This window comes from Aulonocara sp. 'chitande type north' Nkhata Bay, linkage group LG20 (genome assembly GCF_057382095.1).
Source record: "Aulonocara sp. 'chitande type north' Nkhata Bay isolate Kocher_YH1m ecotype deep benthic linkage group LG20, A_spYH_male_GT1.1, whole genome shotgun sequence".
Lineage (NCBI taxonomy): Eukaryota > Metazoa > Chordata > Actinopteri > Cichliformes > Cichlidae > Aulonocara > Aulonocara sp. 'chitande type north' Nkhata Bay.
Window position 1 is genome coordinate 35,611,665 of NC_141363.1, and position 22,444 is coordinate 35,634,108.

The 22,444-nt window shown below is 41.4% G+C and overlaps 1 protein-coding gene across 6 annotated transcripts in view; it reads right to left on the reverse strand.

Annotated features, from left to right (window-relative positions):
- Positions 1-20,516, reverse strand: part of LOC147306137 (rap1 GTPase-activating protein 1-like) — a 44,894-nt gene extending 24,378 nt beyond the window's left edge. For 2 of the 6 annotated variants that reach the window (XM_086276377.1, XM_086276375.1), the window contains exons 1-2: positions 20,370-20,509; positions 7,585-7,620 (exon numbers count right to left, since the gene is read on the reverse strand). In XM_086276377.1, coding sequence (XP_086132503.1) covers positions 7,585-7,620; positions 20,370-20,413 — 80 coding nt within the window. In that variant the 5' untranslated portion in view covers positions 20,414-20,509. Of the gene's footprint in view, positions 1-6,431; positions 7,231-7,584; positions 7,621-20,369 lie in introns of those variants that run through there. The other 4 variants (XM_086276379.1, XM_086276380.1, XM_086276385.1 and 1 more) reach the window with 4 other exon arrangements.
- Positions 20,517-22,444: the final 1,928 nt, after the last annotated feature.

The following is a 22,444-nucleotide window of genomic DNA, read 5'->3' on the forward strand; positions in this document are numbered from 1 at the left end:
TGTGACTATGATTGTGATGTGGTTCAATAATTATACAGCATTTTAAGTGGGTAATGAGGTTATATTAGAGGGTGGGGGAATAAAGCTGCTATGAGATGTAAGCTTATTCAAGTTGTTATTCTCCCCTGACATGAAACTCTTTGTGCTTAAGTGTCCCAGTTAGATGCAGAGTAAACAGTAAATATGACCTAATTATAATAATAACATAGTCTTTCTTAAAGGTGATGTACGTATACAACATTCAGAGCTGGATGTTTCATTAGAGCACTCCCGTCTTCGGCCAGCGTGAGCCACACCTCCTTACTTCATTTGCAACTCACAAAAAAGGGCAAGGGCTAATAGCTGTTTTTCTTTTTTTGTTTTTTGAGTGACAAATGAAGTAGGGAGGTGTTTTTTTGTTTGTTTTTTTTGTCAAGTATTAGGTTGTTTCCTTTTAGATTATTATTATTGACATCATAAATCATGCTTGTTGAGAAGTATTTTCACTGCACTTCTTAACTTCAACCTTGCCTTAACTTCCACACTAGAGGGGTATACTACAAACAAAGTTCAGCTCAGCCAGGCTTTCTCTGTGTTAGCTTGCTCAACAAAACTTATAACAACAGTTGGAGAACGTGGTTAGCAGAACGGTAGCTAACGACTTTGTCTGTTAAGCCGGGCTTTCTGCTTCAGGCTCACAAAAACCACGGGCCCTTTGCAAGGTCGTGTGACTCTTCCACATGAAACGATCCCCGTGAGCGCAGCCTGCTCCAATCAGACATTATCAGATGATGATGATAAGATTAATGCTGCAGAAAATTGTTAATCTTGCACCTTATTGCACAGAGTGGTAAAATAAACATTCTAATTCAAGTTAACAGCTTTATTGCCAAGTTTGGCTCTCTGTGCTGCTGTTTATTTCTAAGGTCTAGATGCACATTAGAGCTCTGAAACATTACATGTTACTGTACCATAGCCTAATGTTTGAGCCTAAGGACACGTAGAAATTGCTTTAGTTTGTTGTCAAAGTGAAGTTTTGGGCATTTTGTTGCTTGAACAGGTGATTTTGGTGTGTTGTGTTCTGCAACTCTAGCAGTGTAAAAGAGAATTAGCAGCAGATTAGAATTAGGAATAATGATAGCTATCCATTTTCTGCTTCATTAAATTAATACATGCAAACTCCTATGATGATGTTTATATAAAATATATTGCCCCAGGAGATAATATATGTTGCAATTAAAACATGCTGTAAATGAAAGAATCTGCTAAAAGGTTTTCCAGCTGTTTTTAGATTTAAACACATGTTCAGCATAAGTTACCGCAGCGATATAGTCAGATAAAAGGAAAGCTACTTTCGTGACACAGGAAACTCTGACTTTAAGCTCAACATAGCCCTCTAAGCCAATAATCTGGTTTCATAATACATCCCTAGGATGGAACAGAGAGCAGAGAATAACAAAACAACAGCAGAAACTCTCACACTAAGCTTTGCTGTTTTACTTTCCAAATGTGCTGTAAGAGGTCAACCTTAGTATCTTTATAAATTTGATGAATGCCAACACATTTCCAGGTACTCACATTAACTCAGATCCACTAACATGCACATATGGATGAGTCGGCCATAAAAACGTAAAACAGCAAAAAAAACCAGAACAGTGTGACATCATTTTCTGTGAAAGATGCTCCATTAAGTATCTAATGAGCAAATAGCTGCTTGCTGCTATATTAATGTTGGATTCAGATATCATAGTATCTTTGAACCAACACAGAGCATACTGTGTTATAAAAAATACTGAGCATGTAAAAAAAAAAAAACATCCTATTCTAAATGTATTTCAAGACAAACAGATTTTCTCATGAATTACATTTGTTTGTGATGGTTGACAAAAACATTTCTAGTCAAATTGTCTCATGTGTCATTAACTGTGTGGACGAGTCATCCTGTTAACCCAGAAAATGAAGGAGAATCTTCTAATGTGGTTAATGTTGTAAAAAGCTCTACTGTAACCCAAACCACAACTGTTTCTGGGATATAACGAAGTAGTTTGGGGGTACTCAGACTGAAATAAAACTAAAGATATAAAAGTCAAAACCTAAAAGTTAAAGGTCACAAATGAACACAAAAATAAGCGAAGAGAAAACACAGGAGTTACACTCTGTTCCTGAGGCATAATCCTGTACGTGGTCCTTAAGTCCTTACGCAGCTCTGCAATTTTATCCTTATGCAATTATAAGTTGTCTTGTTAAAGGACTATATTTTTGGTATTTGCAAAAAGCTTGAGGGAAACATAAGCTCAGTTCATTTTGATTATATATTCCTGTATCTTCACAAGTTTGCTGAACTGCTGCTTGGTACACAGCAGATAATATACAACGTGTCTTTTTGTGATGACAATAGTTAAAGCCAGAGGTTTGATCTCATTTAATTTGTGCACACAGTTTACAATCTCACAGCACAAGTCATTTATCAACTGCACCATACGTCTTTGTAAATTTATATCCATATAAATGTATGACACAGACCCAACAACCACATTCTGCCGTGATATATTGTTTCTCATATATCAATATAACACTGATGATAAAGAAGAGTAGTACAGCACAGAAGTAACTTGACCTGCTCAAATGCACACACAAGTCCTCCAACAGCCAGAGACACAAGGAATTACAACAGAAACAGTCCTTGGAAATGGCTGTGTTCCTAAGGACACCCTCCCCTACCCCCTTAAACTGATTTGAACTACTCAAACAAATGGCAGGATGATTATCTCTGGTGTAAAGTCATTTCTCACTCAGAGGCAATTTTTCCAGATGAAAAGATCTGACTTTCTGACTTGCTTGGAAAAAAATATGTTATTTTGCTGGAGGTTATGTTAAAAAAATATGTAACATAATTCAAACGATCTTATGAGTCAGCTTTGTGTCTTAATCTGTGTGCCAGAAGGAAGTAACAAAAATAAACATATGAATTTCCCTAATCTGTTTTGCGAACCGGTTTCTGGTGCCAAGCAAATACTGGGCAAAATTTAAAAAGCAGATAAGTCTGAGAAGCTTTCCATTCCCCAGGGAACTGTTCCTCTAAAAGACCTTTTATACAGAAAGGCAGATAAGGAAATCCTAATCAGCAGTTCCTAATAAGAAACTAGAACACAAATGGTGGTAAAAAAAAAAAAAAAAATATATATATATATATATATATATATATATATATATATATATATATATATATATATGCTGAAAACTTCAAAAGGTTCAAATCCTTTGTTAAATCAAAAGCTACAGACGAAATAAATCTGTTAAGATGTCTGTGGAATCTGATGCACGAGGAGGCTCTTTCTCTTGAGTCTACACTTTCCCTCATAGCTAGCCCTATTCAGTTGGCAATAAAAGGCCAGGTATAGCAGTTGGTATTGAATAAAGGATGTTCTCTCTACCAATGAGTCCTGATTTTCAGCTTCCTTATCTCTAACAATGTCACTGTGCAGATTTCCTTAGAAACAAGCCCTCTGGGAAATCACAATCAGGCAGATGTGCCTTTTCTACAACAGAAGGTCACTCTAGTGTCCTTTTATGCTCTTTTGTGCTTGACATATTGGACTTACTAGTGTAGTCCATGACACCTAACTTCATACGGTTTTATCTGTGTACAAATATCCTATCAATCAGGAATTTGTTCGCAAAACTTCCGATCATGCAAGAGTTGTTAGGCCTGGGAAAGAAAAGAAAGAAGGAAGGAAGAGAATAGAAAAGCCTTGAGTCAGCCTCCTCCTCCCACTGGCTTAGCTCATCATTTCTGCATGACATCTGTCAATAAACAGGCCCCACATCTTTAAAACCTTTCCTGCCATTTTCATACCTAAACTCCTGTCTTATGCAGTGTGACTGCAGCAAAGCAACTTGCAAGCAAATAAGTGAACTTTAAAATCGCTGGAGGAATAACTAAGTACTGAAAATCTCAACGAATCAGATAAAGCAAAATGGGAAATGTCAAGTCAAAGTTGCCTGGGACTCGTCTCAACCTTCAGCAGCCAGCTGCGTTCTGAGCTTTATGTTTTTATAAGACATCTTCTGCTGGGCCTGGATGGTGGATGACATTTTAGGAATTGGATTGGATTGAGGTGGTTCGAAACAGGGGTGAGGTTGTCACTTTGGTGCTATATTAGGTCAGACAGAAGGAGACACACAGAGAAACAGTCAGGTCTGATCGGCCTTGACAGTTTGCTCTCCCAGTATGTCTGCTTTTCCAGACGACTCGGCTTGACATACATGGATGAGCGTGCACAAGCAAGCTGACACCGAGACCGTTTTCACAATGCAGCGGTGAGCGCATGTGCAAAGGAGACAGTCAGACGATGATGAGGAGCGACATCTCTTGGGAAATCAGTGTACACAAACAGAGGAGTGTTTACAATGACACATCTTAACTGTTTACAAGCTAACCTCCCCCAAAAAGACAGCAGGGATGAAATAGGCCTAGGATTTAGAAAGCATCATAAAAATAGAATAGGAACTCACATCAAACAATTGGAAATATATAGCACGGTTATTCAGCAGAAAGGAAGAAATGAATAAAACAGTAAAAAGCAGATTTGATCACCGTGGCGGAAAACATCCACAGATGCCCATCAAGTACACTTGTTTACCTGACTTACGGGCTCATTAAGTGCCAAAACTATGCACTACTAACTTTGGCCACCAGAGGGCTAACAATAAGGGAACCAAAAGACAACAAACACACAACAAGGCTCCATCGTTTTGTTAAATATGCATATGAAATACTCATATTGAAATGATAATTTAAGTCTAATATAGTTTGCTTACAAGGTAACTTCAACAAACAGGTCAAAAAATACAGAGCATTAAATTATTATATAAAAATCCTCAAGCTCGAGAATCATACTTCTGCAAGTTGCATATCATGTTTCACATACTGAAAAAAATCATCTTATACATTTCAAGAGGGCAGCTTGAAATCAAATATATACATTTTTCCTATCTTTAATTCATGTTATTTATTGATCTAGACTGTTTTAGATTAAGTTGCCCCTTTTTATAAAATGTTTTATTTTATAAAAAACTCAAAATCATCTTGAAACCTTGTTGCAAGTAGTCTCATGTAGGCATTACTTTATGTCTCCTGAACTACATTATAATTTATCGGAGACTGTTTACATCCCCTCACCCAATGACTACCATGAGCCTCCCATCACATGTACATTTGCACACTGATACAGCTCGCAATTGTAGTACAGGATAGAGAAAATAGTAGTTCCTACATGGAACTGCTTACAACAAGGTTTATAGATATTTTTTTTTTAGGAACTGGGTCATAAGACATGGCTGCTGAGTTGTTATTGTTGTTGTTTTTTTATTCTGTATTTTGTTCTCTTGGTGCAATATAAGGGAGGGATGGAAAATGCCATTTAGTTTTACTATATTCAGAGAAGACAGACATCTTTATGGCTAATAGCTCTCACACTGAAACAATCTATATGAATAAACGGCACTGCAAGCCGGAGCAAAAATATGTAAATGTAATTTTATCCCTTTCATGTTCATGTTAAATTCAGATTTATAGAGAATGCAGATAAAGCTTTGCCCTATAGCTGATGAGTGTGAAAAGCTTATCAATCTAAGAGATGCATTTAAAGACTGTTTTTGCAAGAAACAAAGCTTGTTTAATGGGCAAGAATAAAAGACTCATTTTGTTTCTTTCCACGTTTCAAGCAAAGACCAGTGCTCTCTAGCTTGATTTTTTTTTTCTTGCTAGTAAAAGTGGCACCTAAGGGTGGTTCAAAAGTGCAGACCTGTCCAGCATGAAGGTCAGGTGAGCTGAAGCATGGATGAGAGAGTGGGATCTGTGGTTTGTTTTAAAGAATGGGCAGCGAGTTATACAACCCACAGCCTGCTACAATAATCCATGCTGCTCCAGGGATAGGAGAGCAGAGTGCACTTTTTACTTGGATGTATGTTCACATGTGCTCAGTCGAGAGAGGAGAGATACTCTTATACAACATCTCAGTATAGCCATTATCCACACTAACCCTTCTCTCCCATTGCGTCCCATCGAGGGAGCTTAGCAAGGCAGGATTATCACCAATTACAAGCCTCCCCCGCAGAGTGTGGAAACTGGGTTTGAGGATCATGAGCTTATTGTGTATGACCCACAATGACCAGATGAAAGATGATCATTTAAGATTTAATCAGCAGCAAGTGTGGAAAGACTTCATCTTAAGACTTAGTGATATTAAATGCATCCGGTCAGCTCTCCTGTCATGAATTACAGAATATTCTACCTAATCATTGGATCTATATTGTAAACAGTATGAATACAACAGAAGGATAATAAAGATAATCCTGTGTATGTATATTAAAATCTGTTTCCCCAATCGGCTGGGGAGTCATGCAGTTCTTATCAGCATTATCTAAAGTCAAGTCAATCAGAAACTCACCAGAGTTTTCTTGGCCTTCCGATTCGGAAAGGTGAGCACGGCATTTTGCTGAGTTCTGTTAAAGTTTTGCTGCCAGTTTTTTTTTTACAGTTTACAGTTCAGATTTCCAGCCATGTCCAACATACAGTTGGATGCATGAACTGTCAGTGCTTGTTGATTTCAAAAAAAAGATTGTCAGATGGCACTTTCACAGTTGCTTTATCCAGGCAACGCCAATGTTGCTGATAAAAGATGATCTGCCCCGCTGGGTATAACCAGCGATCTTAATGTAAAGTAGCTTTAAACACTGCACCAAATTTTTCAAGCAGTGCTGAATTATTCCCTGATTTGAAGAAGATTGCCAAAAAACGAGTATGACTGATGAACTTGTATTATCGTATCTTGGCTTTCTAATGCAGGCCCCACATTTTCTATTTGCAGCGTCACCTCATCCAGTCAGTTGCTTCCCCCTCCTTCCCTCCTCTTCACACCCAGAAGTCTTTTATCTCCAGTGCTGCTTTTGTGTCCTGTTTTAGATCCTCCTCTTCATCTTTATTTTGGTCCGGAGTTTACTCTTCTTCTTTACAAAGAGGTGCAATCATTCTGTCTCAGGCAGCAGCAGCTGATGGCCGGACGACAGCCTGTGCAAACAAGCTCAGCCACTGCTGAGTAATGCAGGCCTGGCTGGTAAAAGATATCCTCCTGCATTTGTATTCCAGAGGGAAGGCAGGATGATACTATGGTGGAGCACGGTTTAATGTGCTGCATTCAGACAGAGGGGGACGAGGGCCAGACACTCATGCCACCACACCTAAAAGCTTTCAGAAATGGTGTCGTGTATCTGCAGTGGCAGGAGGTGTGCATGCTCAGATCCCTGCCTCTCTCCATGTGCCATTCGCAGCAGCACTCCAACCTTGCCAGCACTGCAGAGATGGCAGGGCGGACTGGGTATCTGTTTCCCCGCTGCTGCCCATCTGCTCTAACTTTTACAGGCTCATTCATCTTACTTAACTCTACTCACTGCATTGATTCGCACATTTAAAAATTACAAAGCTGGTGTGAGTCAATGACATTGATCATCAACAGAAGAAAGCTTTAAGATTTCTAACTTTAATTGGCTGTGTTTGCTTATTGAAACAAAAGGAATGTCATTTATTACAGAAGGAACACGTACCATAAGCTTCTGGCCTTGGAGAATGTCTTGTCCACTCTGAAAAACAAAAACAAACAGCAGCTGTTACAGTCCCAAATAAATATGTTTAATTTAATGTGCTTATGTCGGCATTTCCTAAAAACAAGTACATTTGATATATTTTTTTAACTTTATATCAAATAATTATAAATTATAAATGTTTTTAGACTTAATAATTAAGTCTAAAAACAAAGAGGAATATAACACCTAGTAACAGGTACATGTAGTTTCCATTCATTTGCCTTCCTGCAAGTTTACTCAGATTAATTTAAAGTGCACTTAAAAAAAAAGTTCAATGAAGTGAAAGAGGTTGATTATGCATCAAGATGGGTTACCCTGAAATAACTCCTGCCATCTGTTAAAGCATCATTTCCCAGAATGAAGGAATGATTATTAGTCTGGTGTTTTCTGAGACAAAGTGAATCATGTTTCAGTTTAAGTCGACACTTTCAGGCTCAGTGCACATTGTCACTCCAAAATAAACTATCATCTGTCCTTACATACTCTGGATAAACAGATTTAAGCAGGAGTAATCACTGGAAACAATAACCAGATGACGCAGGGTTGGGAACTCCGGGGATGAGAATGTAGAAACCCGTTTTTGCCAAAAGATGGCACTGTGCGTGCAGCAGAAGGTTAATCCTAACGTGCAATTAATAACAAACTGGGCTTGCTCTGCTCATCAGACAGAAAGATATTCATCATGATAATCAAGGCCATGTGGCAAGATTTAAATCACAAGACACACACAAAAAAGACCAATTACTTCTACTCTGAAAACATCACAAACAAAAAACTACAGCTTTTCTCGGGCTGCAGCGTTTAAGTGTCTAAAAGGTGAATATTTGGTTCTGGTGAGTAAGCTGCAGATATTCCTCTTGTGTGGTTAGAAAAGAGTAAGAAAGAATACCTTTTTTATATAATATGTTATCTTACATGCTTTCCTGAGCAGTGCTAAAGATGCACCACCTGACGGTGTAAATTAAATACAAATGAGCCAATAATGCGATTGATTTCCCCCTCCTTTCTGACTGTGTCTCTCATGACATAGAAAGGAGACATCCCGAAACCCCAAGCTGGGTCTCTGCCTGCTCTCACTCTGTATCTGCCAATAAGGCCACCATGGTTTAGAACTCTTACTCATCCTTCCGTGGAGATGATTAGTGTGCATGGCACAGCAACACCCGGAGGAGCGAGCATTTCTGGAAAGTGACTCTTGCTCTCTGAAAAACAGAAAAGCACACAGAAAACGACCATGCCACAGTAGCTACCCTTGTGAAGCTGTAGATGGGCATTTTTAGCATTTTGACCATGTTCGCTCTGATAATGTGTAATGCTTCAGGTTGCCACTTAGCATTTAACACTAACTACAAACTTCAGCTGAAGGTGAGGAGAATATTAGAGCTGTAGCAGATATTGTTGAATAGCATTAGAAATATACACATTTTGACCAGATGGTGGCACTGTAAAGTCAAACTCATTACATGCGCTATATTAGTTAAACTGTTATATTACTAGATAAGTGCATACATATTACTAGTTTTATTCTTCATATTTAGGAAAAAATGAATGGCTCAGTACAGTATCATAACCATTCAGCAGCATATAGACATGTTGCACTAACAGTAAATTTATGACAATCCATCAGTTTGAGATATTTAAGTCTTGTAAAAAGGGAAAAGACTGATTAAACATGTCATACTAAGAGTCATAGGCCAAAAATCACAAGCATAGAGCTCAGAAATCATTCTGGGGAAGGAAGTCCAGTTTCCATTCATATAAAAAGATGTCTTCATTTCATTGATTACCAAAAAATCCCCAATGAGGTAACTTAAGGACCAAGGGTTTAAAAAGAAAAATCTTACTTCTTCTTTTGTTTATGAGAAGTTCTCAAAAACTAAATGAAAGCCTAAAGCTTCCTCCTTCTTAGAAAACTGCCTTACTGAGAGGAAACAAGCCCTGGGGGGGTTTGTTTGTTCATTGCACTGTGGAGTCACGAATCAACAGACTTGTGTTGTTACAGTAGGTTCTCGCCTGATTCCCCTCAGTGCAGAAGATCACTCATCATTTTCAGCCCCAGGCCTTCAAGTGACGGATAATGGCACCCAGATGGAATTTGTGGTGCCGTTTTATCTCAAATCTACCACCAGTGTTGATTTCACCGAGCCTAACAGACACGTGTCTGTAGATAAATCAGCGCTCCATCTTAAATGGAATTCATACTGGTTCTTAGGAGAGAAGAATAGGGCTCATGAGCCATCGGCTGTGCTCTTGTGAAGCGGCTAAAGTTGTTTTCGTATGTGCTGCATCACTAAGAATAACATTTTCCTCAACCTCATCCTGTGTTGCTCACCCAGGTTCTCAGGTTTCATGGAATTCCCATAAAATGAAATCAACCAGGGTGTGTCGAGATTATTGGAAAAAGGTTCCGAACCAGAGAGTCCAAAACAAATACAGAACATTTGAAAATCAAACTTCACCTTAGCTCGACCACAAAACATGGCACCCAGCAGCTTAGACCTCCTACAGACGAACCGGGACAGAGGAATGACAGACACGTCAAACCAACTGATTATGAAATTAACATGTTTTTGCTGTACTGTGCTGGAAAGAATATGATGGGATAGATTCTGTAGGGATTTTGCTTTACACCAAAGACTCTGAGCTGTTAGGGTTTAGACAGGAAACAAGGAAAACTGAATCTGATCTTCATAAGTCTCCAACTGACTGAACATACTAACATTATTACACTCATAGCAATTCGAAATGCTATTATTTGTTATGCATAAGGTATAACACTATTGAAAATCACATTTCTATTAACTGTACAAGACTGTGTGTAAATAAAATAAAGTAAAGATGTACCGGGCAAGACAACAGTCAGTGGTGAAAAAAATCCCAGCCGTAACAGCAAAACAAAAAATATTCTGTCACCGTTAGAGAGGACAAAAGTGGACTATAATAAATATGGCTGCGCTAATGCATTTTTGTATCATGAGTCATATTTTGCACATTCAAATCTCACTGTGAAAAGACTGTGGATAGCCTTGTTTTGATTTGATTTTCTAAAAAAAAAAAAAAGAGAGAGAGATTAACTAGTGAATTTCACAGCCCATCACAGCACAGACAGGAATTAAAGCTCAGGTCAGAGCCAGATACAAGCAAATATATATTTTTAATGTTTCCTGTATGCTTTCAGCTAGGTATCATACACACAAATGGGTTACCATGGAAACAAACATCAAGGAGGGATGAAGGAGTCTCAAGGCGGGTCTCAGAAACCCGAGGTCATCACTATGTCAGCGGCTGTCACACTCAACAATTGGTTAATTCAACTTAATCTGAGTTTAACTACAGCTTGCAATTTCTTCTCATCTCTGGCTAAACTTTTAAACATTTCCTTCACTTCTTTACAAAGAATTAACTTAAGCCAGTGGTGTATGTATGTATAGAAAAGTCAGCAACACTGCTGGTGGCAAGTAGGTCAGCAGACAAGGCTCAGGAGTTAGACTGGAGGAAATCCAGCTTAAAGCAAAGAAGTTTGTTGTTCAGCTACAAATCTGCTGCATTAGCATGTTCTTCCCATTTTAATTCTGTATCTTAAATATGAGATTCACTGTAAATTTAACATAATCAAGATAGGGGTCAAGCACAAACATCCTAACAGTAGTTGTCACCAGCAGAAAAACAACAACAACAACATACTGATAGAAAAGAAACTGGAAAATAGCCCTGGGATTAATGTTCTAAGGGAATGAACGCATAATGATAAAGAATAAGGCCAGTGCTGTTAGTCAGTACCTTCAAACGCACATTTTAAACAAGAGTCATTTGTAGGAACAGATGTTGTTTCAACTAATGCTAAAAAACATGATCCCAGTGATTCCAGCTTACACAGAAATTATTCTAATTCCCTATGGCTGCAGTAAATTCTAATGGAGTCATGGGCAGTGTTACGCCCAGTTCACCCTGCAGGAGTTGGGAATAACTGAAGTCCTTGACAGTATTCGCTTAATATTCTCCAATTAAAACAGAAGTGAAAAGGTCACAAATCTTAACCATCTTAACTTATTATCTGTTGAATAAAGACGACACCTTGCTAACGTGATTGCAGGGTAACATTTGATTAGTTGCAGTAAATACTGAGCATAACCACAGACTGTACTAAATAGTTGATATCCACTGTGATTAATGTGCTGCTGTTTGACAGTTGCACTCTTGATACTTTGAAACCCAAAGTGATTAGTCAGGTGTGGGTGTGACTAAGTAACCCAGGACTACTGTTTGCTCATGTGGTAGCAAAAAAAACAACCCAAAACTTGCTTTTTAAAAGAAAGTCTTGCTATTTGGTTCATTGTGATTCTGACAGGGACCATAGTGATGTAGCTGTATTAAATGAATCTTGCAATTGAAACTCATGAGGACAGAGCTTAGCAAGGTTTTATTATCACACAGACTTTTACATAAGCAGATTTCATTTGTATCTAGAAAAATCAGCCTCTTCAGGCCACTGGGAAGAATACATGTTTACAGCACTTCTGCACTAGCTTCACTTTTCAAATGCCCTTTTAGATAAAGTCAGCGAATATAACTAAGGCTATATTCGATTAACATTATTTCAGAGAGGAGATTACACCTGGCTACACAGCCATCTGCAGACATGAGGGGCCTGAAGCAGGGAGAGCAGCTGGAGAGTTACTATTAAAGTGCAGCGACTGGAAGGACTCTAAAGCAACTTAAATAGCGCACTCTATATGAGATTTACCAGTTGGAAGGGTGTCAGCTGAGCAATTGGCTGATTAGGGCTGGTATTGAGGTTAACTGCCATCAGCTGATGTTAACATAAATACTATTCATCCTGAAGGTGTAGCAAATTTCATTTCATTCCTTTGTTGCCAAGATAAAAAATAAAAAGCTGGGGGCTTACCAAAGGCTTCATAAATAACATGAATGTCTTTTCAAAACTTTGGGAAAATCCATCAAAAAGTTTTGGAGAGATTTCAGTCTGTAGCAAAGTGTGTTCCACTTAAGCAAAATGCCCCTATTTATCCACCAAAACTAAAGAAACGTGGATGACTGGATGAATGCAGAATGTGAGCCGATTCACTTTATTCTGAATAAGGTCTTTCTGCCCTTAAAACCTACACAAGGACATACAGTATTCTTATATCCAACTGAAGTGGAAGTATGAAGTGGACTCAAAAATATACTCAGTGAGATGCACAAGGCCTTAAGCAGAAATAACAGCTAGGGTAGTGATGGGAAACACTGTCAAACAATGATGAACGTGACCAGATCTAGACACTGTACTGTATCTCAGCCCCGCGTGGGCTGAATGAGCTCATGTCAATGGGCTCATTCAGCCCACGTTAATCAGCACAAAGTGTGGCTGAATGTCCCCATTTAGCTACAGTACAGTTAGATACAGTGTATGTGAAAACAGACACATTGGTAGCGAAATATTTAGCACATCTACCACACAAACAAAACACATGACAAGCCTTTTATTTACCAGTCAAGTATAGCAGACTTGTTCAGTTATCTTTAATTTCACATAGTTGTAGTGTGGTGTTCTGTGTTTCTCTCAGTTATATTTTAGTTACATCAAGTTGGAGTAGCTGTACTGATTACATAAAGAGCGCATAATTATCTATGCCAAAAATCACAACAATCAGATTTGGTCAACTCTTGTAGCCCTGCATGTACTTCAGATAACCTTTAGGTTCAGATTTAACACGATTAACAGAAAAATTAGATCCTTTCCAGCTGTTTCTTTAATCGACCAGTACATGCCTGATGTTACAGGTTCTTTTTTTAAGCTTATAAAAATTAATTATGTTCCGAGGTGGTTGTCAGGCAACATAATGGTGTCATAATATATGACATATAATCCAAGTTTTAAGGATATGAATCAGATGTCATTTTCATGAAATGAAAATGGTGCATCAACGGTACACATGGGTCATTTTAGCCCATTTGCAGCTGGTTGTTAGGCAACATAAGGATGTCATAATATCTGATATAGATAAGAACCTTCAGTGGGCTAAGATGCAGCAGCATACCTGTTTGAACTTGGTCTTTTAATAAGTTGAAGTTTGATGGTAACGTTGTGAACATTAGTTAATTAACACTGCTTCTGTCAGTCTCTTCCCTCCCACTTGTTCTCCGCAGATGGCTCGTCATTGTGGATGTGAATGAGAATGTCAGAGTAAATATGCAAGGTGATATGAGAACACAGGCACTGAAGAGCCCTCTGGTTGCCTTGCAGCTCCTATTTGTTTTGCCACTGCCCTTTCGGTACTTGAATGGCCTCCTGCTCTCAAGTATCTCTATCTTGCAGTGTAATCATCTTTTTTCATCAAACAAAATCAGCTCCTCTACACTGTCTTCTCATTGTTCACGGTTAAAATTGAAATAACATGCTTTAGACAATTGATCATCAAAAATCAGAGATAAAAGCCGCTGTTTCTTTCTTTTAAGAAGCACAAAGTATGAAAAACAGCTACTTTCATTAAAATAAACCCTTTTTATGTTAAAGCTGAAACAGGAAGAGAAAACAAGATGAGCGGGGAGATCAGCACATGATCAGCCGACACATCTGCATTATTATACTTTACACTGTTTACCTGTTGTTTTTAGAAAAGACATGACTGCTCAACGTTTTCACTCACAGACTAGATCTTCTAAGAACTAAAAACTGACCCCAGATGAGGTGCAGCTGTCTACTTCCCTCTCAGACCACTTCAATAACAATATGCTTGAAGGTTATGGTAGATTCTTTGATGATGCCAGCTCTAGCTTCATCTGCTGAACCAGAACTGATTGCTAATCATGCTGTTATTGTCACGGCTGGCGGAGTGAGCCGTGTGGAGTGGAGGAAAACACAAGCTCCAGCAAACCGAGAGAATTGTCCAAAACAAAAACACACATGCTGGAGCACGAGAACAAAACACAGTTCAGGAGGCCGGCCCGGAGGCTGACAACTCAGAAGTCCAGGACAGTTCATCTTCTGAGGCCGGCCACGTCGGCGACGTAGATCCATAAGCCGACCGAGCGGAAGGCAGCGGTGGCGGAGTGGAGGCAGTTCAGGGGGCCGACCGTGCACACGGCAGCGGCGGCGACGGAGAAACCGTTCAGGCGGCCGACCGTGCGGACAGCAACGGCGGCGACGAGGAAACCGTTCAGGCGGCCGACCGTGCGGACAGCAATGGCGACGATGACACAAGTCTGGAGGCCGACCGCGCGGAAGGCAGCGGCGGCGTCTAGGAGGTCGTCCATATTGACGATGACGCTCCACCAGCGGCCTGGTAGATGACCGCTGATGTCGAGGCGGCAGTTCGGGACCCGAAGGTGGCGTGGCCGTCGCAGCACCAGACGAGACCGAAGCAGCGGCTGGTCCAGGCGCGGCTGAAGCTGAAGCGGAGGCCGGTCCAGGCGCGGCTGAAGCAGATGCCGCAGCCGGGCCAGGCGAGGCAGATGACGATGCCCCAGCCGGGCCAGGCGAGGCAGATGACGATGCCGCAGCCGGGCCAGGCGAGGCAGATGACGATGCTGCACCGGGCGAGGATGAAGGCTCGGAGGCTGCAGCTGGCGAGGATGATGAGGCTGCAGCAGGCGACGGCGTGGAAGCCGGAGACTGTAGCGCTGCAGGCGTGGAAGAAGCTGCTGCTGCCCGTGGCGTGGATGAAGCTGCAGCTGACGAGGCAGGAGGCTGGACGGGCTCCTCGGGCCCCCCCAGCAGGCGAAACAGGAGGCTGGACGGGCTCCTCGGGCCTCCCAGCGAAAACAGTCTCTGGACCAGTGGGCACCGGGGCCCCTGGAACACACAGGTCAGAACCAGTAGGCGCACGGGCCTCTGGCAGGCACAGTTCAGAACCAGCAGGCGCACGGGCCTCTGGCAGGCACAGTTCAGAACCAGCAGGCGCACGGGCCTCTGGCAGGCACAAGGCAGACTGCAGCTGCACAGAGCATTGACCCAGCTCGGGCAGCGACAGCCGGATACAGCCTCAGCTGGCTTCTTAATCTCCAGGGGTCCAGAGTCGGCCGGGGGCTGGGACCCAGCCTCTGGGGAGGCCCTGGAGTGTGTCACAGTCTCTGGGCTGGCCAGCTTTTGAGGACTGATTACAATATTATGTGGTGTGTCTCTCTGCTTGACATGAACAGGTGAAAAATAGTTCTTTCCGGGTTGGATGGACTTAACTTGTTGTGCAGGAGGAGTTGGTGACAACGATGGCTGAATAGGTGATAATAAGGCGGATGAGTCTCTTGTCAACTGAGCTATTGACTGAGCTATGGATTGTAACCAAGTGTCTAATAGGTCTGGCTGTGACTGTAATGGGGGTGACGGTTGAGTGGCTAACTGAGCTAGTGGCTGCTGGGCAGCTAACTGAGCTACCGGCAGGGCAGCCGACTCAAAAAACACAGCCCCGGAATAAACAGACACACAGTCCAAAACAGAAAAAGGGTCCTCTTCACTCACCACAGCTGGCAGTTCCAAAGTCCTAGTCTTCGGCTGTGGGGTGATGCGCCGTCGGCGCGATCGTCGCTTCCTCCCGGGCAAAACCTCCGGCGGGCCGGGCAAAACTCTTCGCCGGCGGGCCGGGCAAAATCTTCGCCGGCGGGCCGGGCAAAATCTTCGCCGGCGGGCCGGGCAAAATCTTCGCCGGCGGGCCGGGCAAAATCTTCGCCGGCGGGCCGGGCAAAATCTTCGCCGCCGGGCTGAGTTGGGAAGCGGTAGCGGCTGGTGGGTGAAGGTGCAGTTCGTTGAGTATGAAGTCCTGTGCGAGCGGGTGAAGAGAGTCCAGCAGCCAGGAGTGAGCAGAGATGAGCTGCTGTAGCCTGGCTTCTACAGCGCGGAGACACTCTTCCCCCTCATGCTCGAGCCATAGGTTAACCAACCTGGAAACAGAGTCAATTAGTTCCTCCCGAAGCTCCTCGGGAGGTGCGGATGCCGCTGGGTCCATGTTTGGTCGGCTCGTACTGTCACGGCTGGCGGAGTGAGCCGTGTGGAGTGGAGGAAAAGGAGGACCCAAAATGCAGCAAACTGATGATACGAGTGAAGTTTATTTACATTGCATTGCAGTGGCAAAAACAGGCAATGAAGCATGAGTAATGACAAACCTAAACTGGGAGAAACTAAAAAGCAAACCTGAAATCTTACAAAACGGAGAGCGGAGCAGAGAGACGCAGACCAAGGACCAGGATACCAAGAAACACAGACCGACACCCACTATATATACACACACACACAAGGTAATCGGGTAATCGCACACAGGAGGGAAGAACAGCTGATCTGAATACACATGATGACTGGAGGACACAAGCTGAACACAATGACAACAGACACAGACTTTCAGAACAAAACAGGAAATCTAGAACCCGAACCGGACACAAGGGGGGAGGACACAGAATAACTAGAACAGAGGGAAATAATCACAAAACGCTGGGTCAACGACCCAGGACCATGACAGTTATTGTGAAGTATTTTATCTCACACTGTGAAACAACATTTTTTCCAAAGGGTATGTGGGCTTGTTTAATTGAAGAAATGGCAGTTTCAAATCAGCTGACCAGAGAATATGTACTGCAACTGAGGCCTGCTCAGATTACAAAACAGTGCCTGTCTTTCCATTCAGCTGTTTTTGAACAGGATTGAGAAGTATTCTTCCAGTCTTTCAATGGGACACTTCCACATACAGCATCATTGTTTAGGCTGCCTAAAGCTGTCAATGGGTTTATTGGTAGAGCATTCAGTTCATTTAACAAGTCACGGCTCTGTGTTTATCTCTGTGAGATACACACAGAAACATATGTATATGTAACATATAACATATGTCCTGTGTGTAACAGTACTAAGGAATACTTCCAAAAACTCACATTAAAGGTCACATTAAAGCATATGAAAGTCTGGTAATTTCTGTATTCAGTAAAAGAAATTTAGAGAAAGAAAGTGGGTTCCATAACCTACCGAAGGTAAATAATCACACCTAAATTAAGTGGCCCCGCCATTTTCTTTCTAAAATTATGAGCATGCTGTGTCAAAGAAAGAATAATCTGCTGAAAACTGAGGGATCATGTTCACCTAAGTGAATGTCGACGGGATGCAGGGATGAGAGTGTCTTACATATTACTCCCTAATGTTAGCAATCACCCTGACCTATTGAAATGCCAGTGCATTCAAAGACAACGCTAACCAGAAAAAGCACACGCTTCGCTTTATACCAAGAGCAGGTCTACATTTCTCACTGCCTTCAATCCATGCTCCACTCTATGAGTGTGACAAACTGGGGAAAACGAGTGCAAACATATCAGCCTACTTGTTAAGAACCAGAACTCCTTACAGCAAAAGGTTAGTGTAAACGGTTTGACTTTGTAATGTTTTATTTTGTACACATGTAGAATGATATATAGACACATTTCACATCTTTATAGGTTTATCTGACCAGCTGTGCGCTCCCTCAAAAACTAACTACACTAGCTATTAACTGAAAATAACAAGAGATGCACCAATTAGGGAACAGTTAGATGTCCTCTAATGGAGTGGGCAGGGCTACAATTATGCTTTAACACTTAATGAAATATATAGACTAGAATTTGCGAATTTACTCCTATATGAGGTTTTGTTATATTACATTAGGTCTCTCTTTTGAAAATGAAAAACAGAGAGTGAAAAGACTTAGAATAAGGCATAATCTTCACTTCTGTGCTGCTTTTCTACCCCATTACCTTCTCACTGGGATGTGTCAAATCTTAATGTGCTCATTACTGAACACACTAGTGATACTTGACAGTTGGTAAGAACAGCTCTAAACAGCAGCAGTAGCAGACCGTGATGCATAAACGCAAAAACATGAGATTTCTGTTTTATGAGGAGTGTTTTCTAACATTAAAATTAAAATTTGTGTGAAAATTTAAACGAAACTAACTTGTTGGTTTGACAAATACACTGCAAATCGGGCTAACCTCCCCACATCATATCATGTAGCTGAAATTTGTCACGGTCCTGGGTCGGGTCAACCCAGCATTTTGAGTTTCTTATGTTTTGGTTTATTTTTGCATTATGGATTGGTTATTCTCTGGTGATACTGTTTTGATTACAATTATATTCTGATTCTTTAGTTATCTGATGATGATGTTGATGACGATGATGATTATGTCTGGTTTAGGTTTTGTTATCTTGCCCTTATGTTTGGTTTAGGTTGCCTGTGCTTGGTCTTCTCTGCCCGTATGTCCCTCTGTTTGTCCATGACGTCATTATGCCTGTTTACGAGTCTGTCTCTGTCTGGCGTGTGCTTCCTGTCTTATTTTGTAGGTCTGTGTCCTTTGTCAGTGCGTTCAGCTTTGTGCTCTCCCTGTCTCGTCAGTGTAATCAACGTCAGCCGTGTCTCCCAGCTGTTTCCTCTTTGCTCCGTTCACCTCTTGTATTTAGTGTCTGTGTCTTCCCCCACTCGGTGTCGCATCGTTAACGTCTGTTCACCCTCACTTGCTGCGTGTTTAGGATTTCCAGTCCTCCTGCATCTCTGTTTAGAGTTTTGTTTGCTTTTGTGAGTTTTATTTTATCTTGATGTTCTGCTCCAGCAATAAAGCTGCATTTTCTGTCTAAACCTCGTGTCCTGAGAATCCTGCATTTTGGGTCCACCACTCCTGCCTGCCAGCCACACAGCCGACCATGACAAAATTGAAGAAAAAAAACAAAACTACAGCTAGTTTAAATATTTACAACTGGTAATATGATATGGGTGTGTGGATCAACACGTTTGACCCTTCCACTAGTAACAGCTCACTTAGAGGAAAATCACAGCTTGCAACTCACTGAACATTCAAATTCAGCAAAAAGCAGTGCTAAGCTACAAAGTATAGGACACCTGGAGACTGCAGTCCTTGGGGCTCCTGGAGGCCGAGATAAGGCCCTGAAAACATACCTCCTCTGAATGGCCAACAGCCAAACATGCTGATGTTGTCATTGCAGCCACTCGCTAAAATTGATACATTGCTCAGCCTAGCAGCAACTGTCCCAGCTAGTTTTCTACTTTCTTGAAGATACTCAAAACACACACAAAAAACACACATGCACACACACACAACGCTTTCACTGTCAGGCATCCAGTTGCACTGGGGCACCTGCTCTTTGACCATTAAAAACATTCTTGGCTGACTCTAATGCCCAGTGTCCTGTAAAAGCTCAAGTGGGCCAAATAAATACACTGCGGACATAAGTGCCCAGTGACAAACACTCAAGTGTACTGCACATATTTCTTTCCTCATAGACAAACAATAAAATATCACATCAAAGGCGAACATGACAATAAATCAGTCTCATACAGAAAAAAACATAGTGCACAATTACAACAGCATGGATTCACAGGAATAGATAGAATTAGTAACTTGAATCTTAACATATTGATTTTGTCACCTTATAGCTTTTGTCACCTGATTTTACCTCGCCATTACTGTGAACAGTTACCCTAATACCTTAACAAATGACCACGAAACAACAACAGCATTAGTATCGGATGGAATAGAAAGATATCAAACTAATAAGCAGGACATTTATGACAAAAGCTGTTTTTTGTTTGCTTTTTTTAAATGACAGGATTCCAGAGCACCAGCAGCACAGACGTGCAAGCACCAATACAGACACAGAATGTGCAGAGTCATCAAAGCAGGTGCTAGAAACAGACACACAAGCACACATACATTCACACTTGATATCCATCTCTGTGAAGATGAATGAGTGATCTAGGAATCAATAGGATTTTCATTCTTACCCCCCATAGGCTCCAAAAGTGAAACTCCTCTTTCTATGCGGCATGCTGGCTAATGGATAGCTGTGAGTCAGTCTACTCAGTGCTGAATGGAGCCAGCACTTGTGTCACTTACGCTGACTGAGCATGTGTGCGTGTGCATGTCAATGTGTGTGTTTGTATTCTTTGCCTGCCGTCTGAGTTCCACTCCCACAGCTGATGTGCCCTGCCTCTTCCTTGCTCACTCGCACTCCTCCTTCGCAAGCAGGGTAGAAACGGCAAGAGGATGCGGGAGGACGAGTGGGAGGGGGCTAGAGGGAGGGCTGCTGACCATGCCAGTCACCTCTGGGAACCAGGGGAAGAGACTCAGTTTTGCTGACTTACTGTCTGTATCTGTATTCCTTCTCTTTAGCATCAAGAACATAGACAAGACACTTCATGTCTATTTTTACTTAAAATTTGTGTAGTTATAAGCACACAGCTCTGACAGCAGTGAGTCCACACGTAAACCTGGGAATAATACTGTATATGATGTCAGCAAGGCAGAGGTGCTCTTGGCATTGTGAAACAAGTCAAGCAACAGTTGTTCTCCCACCTCTTATGTCACTGGAAAAAGAGCTGGTCAAGCAAGTACATCGAAAGATAATTCATCATTTTTCACAGATGTCCTATTCTAAGAGTCTTGTCACACCTGCGTGAAAACTCTAAACAGGTTTCTTATCTGTTACTTCATCTCATCTCTTGCACACCCATCACCTGCGGTATGCACGCAAAATGAGGGTTAATGAAACACACAGTTCTCCTGCTTTACTATTAAGTGAGTCAATCAAATGACGTGAAAGGCTGGACACAAAAGGAGACTGTCTGTAGACTCTCCTTTGGCAGGCTGCTGCATCTGATAAACTGGCAGGAGTGACAACAATGCTGTCATGGATTACTGAATAAAGAAGGATTGCAGTCACAAGAGTCACCCAGCTACCTGACATAGATTCACTTCCAAAGCATTTGTATTATGCCTGATGAGCACAACAGATGTTTTCATGATTTCTGTTAGGCGGTACATATGTAGCTGTGTTTATGGGAAAAGCAGTGTTTTTAGCTGGCAACAGCTGATTTGAAATGAAACGGTGTAAAATGGAAACTAAGTCAAATCTACCAAACCAGACTTTAATCTCCCAAAGGACCAATGATGTCTTCATTACATTAACTGCAATGCACTCCCAGTAACTGACCAGAGAAGCACGTAATGAATCAACGGGTGCACTAAACAAGCGCAATGAAGCTGTTAGACAATTGCATCATCTCTCCAAAATTACATCACCACTTTCCTCTGCAACAGCAATCACCTAAAAAACAATGTACCGCAGTCCTTGGCTGACTTTGTTGGTAGTAGGCTTCACCTTGTCTCTTGGCCATGTGCGAGACAATCTAACTTTATCTTACTGAATAGATCTTTGGCTGATAAAGACTTGATTGAATAATATTGATTGTTGCTGTAATTGATTTTTTTGACAGTCAGACACAGAGTCTCACTCACGGTAAACCCTCTGGGTCTCTAAGGTGGTTGGTCTCTGAAAAATCTCCAAAACAGCTGGACGGCAGTTTGCACAATTAAGGCTACTTAAACCTGGTTGATCCCGACACTTCATCTCTAGTGCCACCTTGAGGCTGATATTAATTGTTTTGTGTGGCTACAATCATGCCAGGGTTTCCTCCAGAAAACCAGAAAACCATAACACCAACAATTTATCGTTGCGCTGATTTGCTCTAGTGATATCAACTATAGCTAACTGTGAAGTGCAGACAAAACATCAAAGCTCTGTTGGTGTAGGTGCATCTCTGGACACTGAGTGGGTGACCAGGGAGCAAAAAGCTGCTTATTAACACATTTTGAGTGCTTTCCAATAGCCCCACACAACAAGGTATTCAGCTTCAGAGTGGCACTATGACTGATACGTAATCTTGCTTATCTTAAAGTGAAGTGATATGCATTTCTTTTCTCTCTCTTTTTTTAACTGTATTTATCAGGAAATCAGAATCAGAATCAGAATCAGAATACTTTATTGATCCCTGGAGGAAATTATTTTTTGTTACAGTGC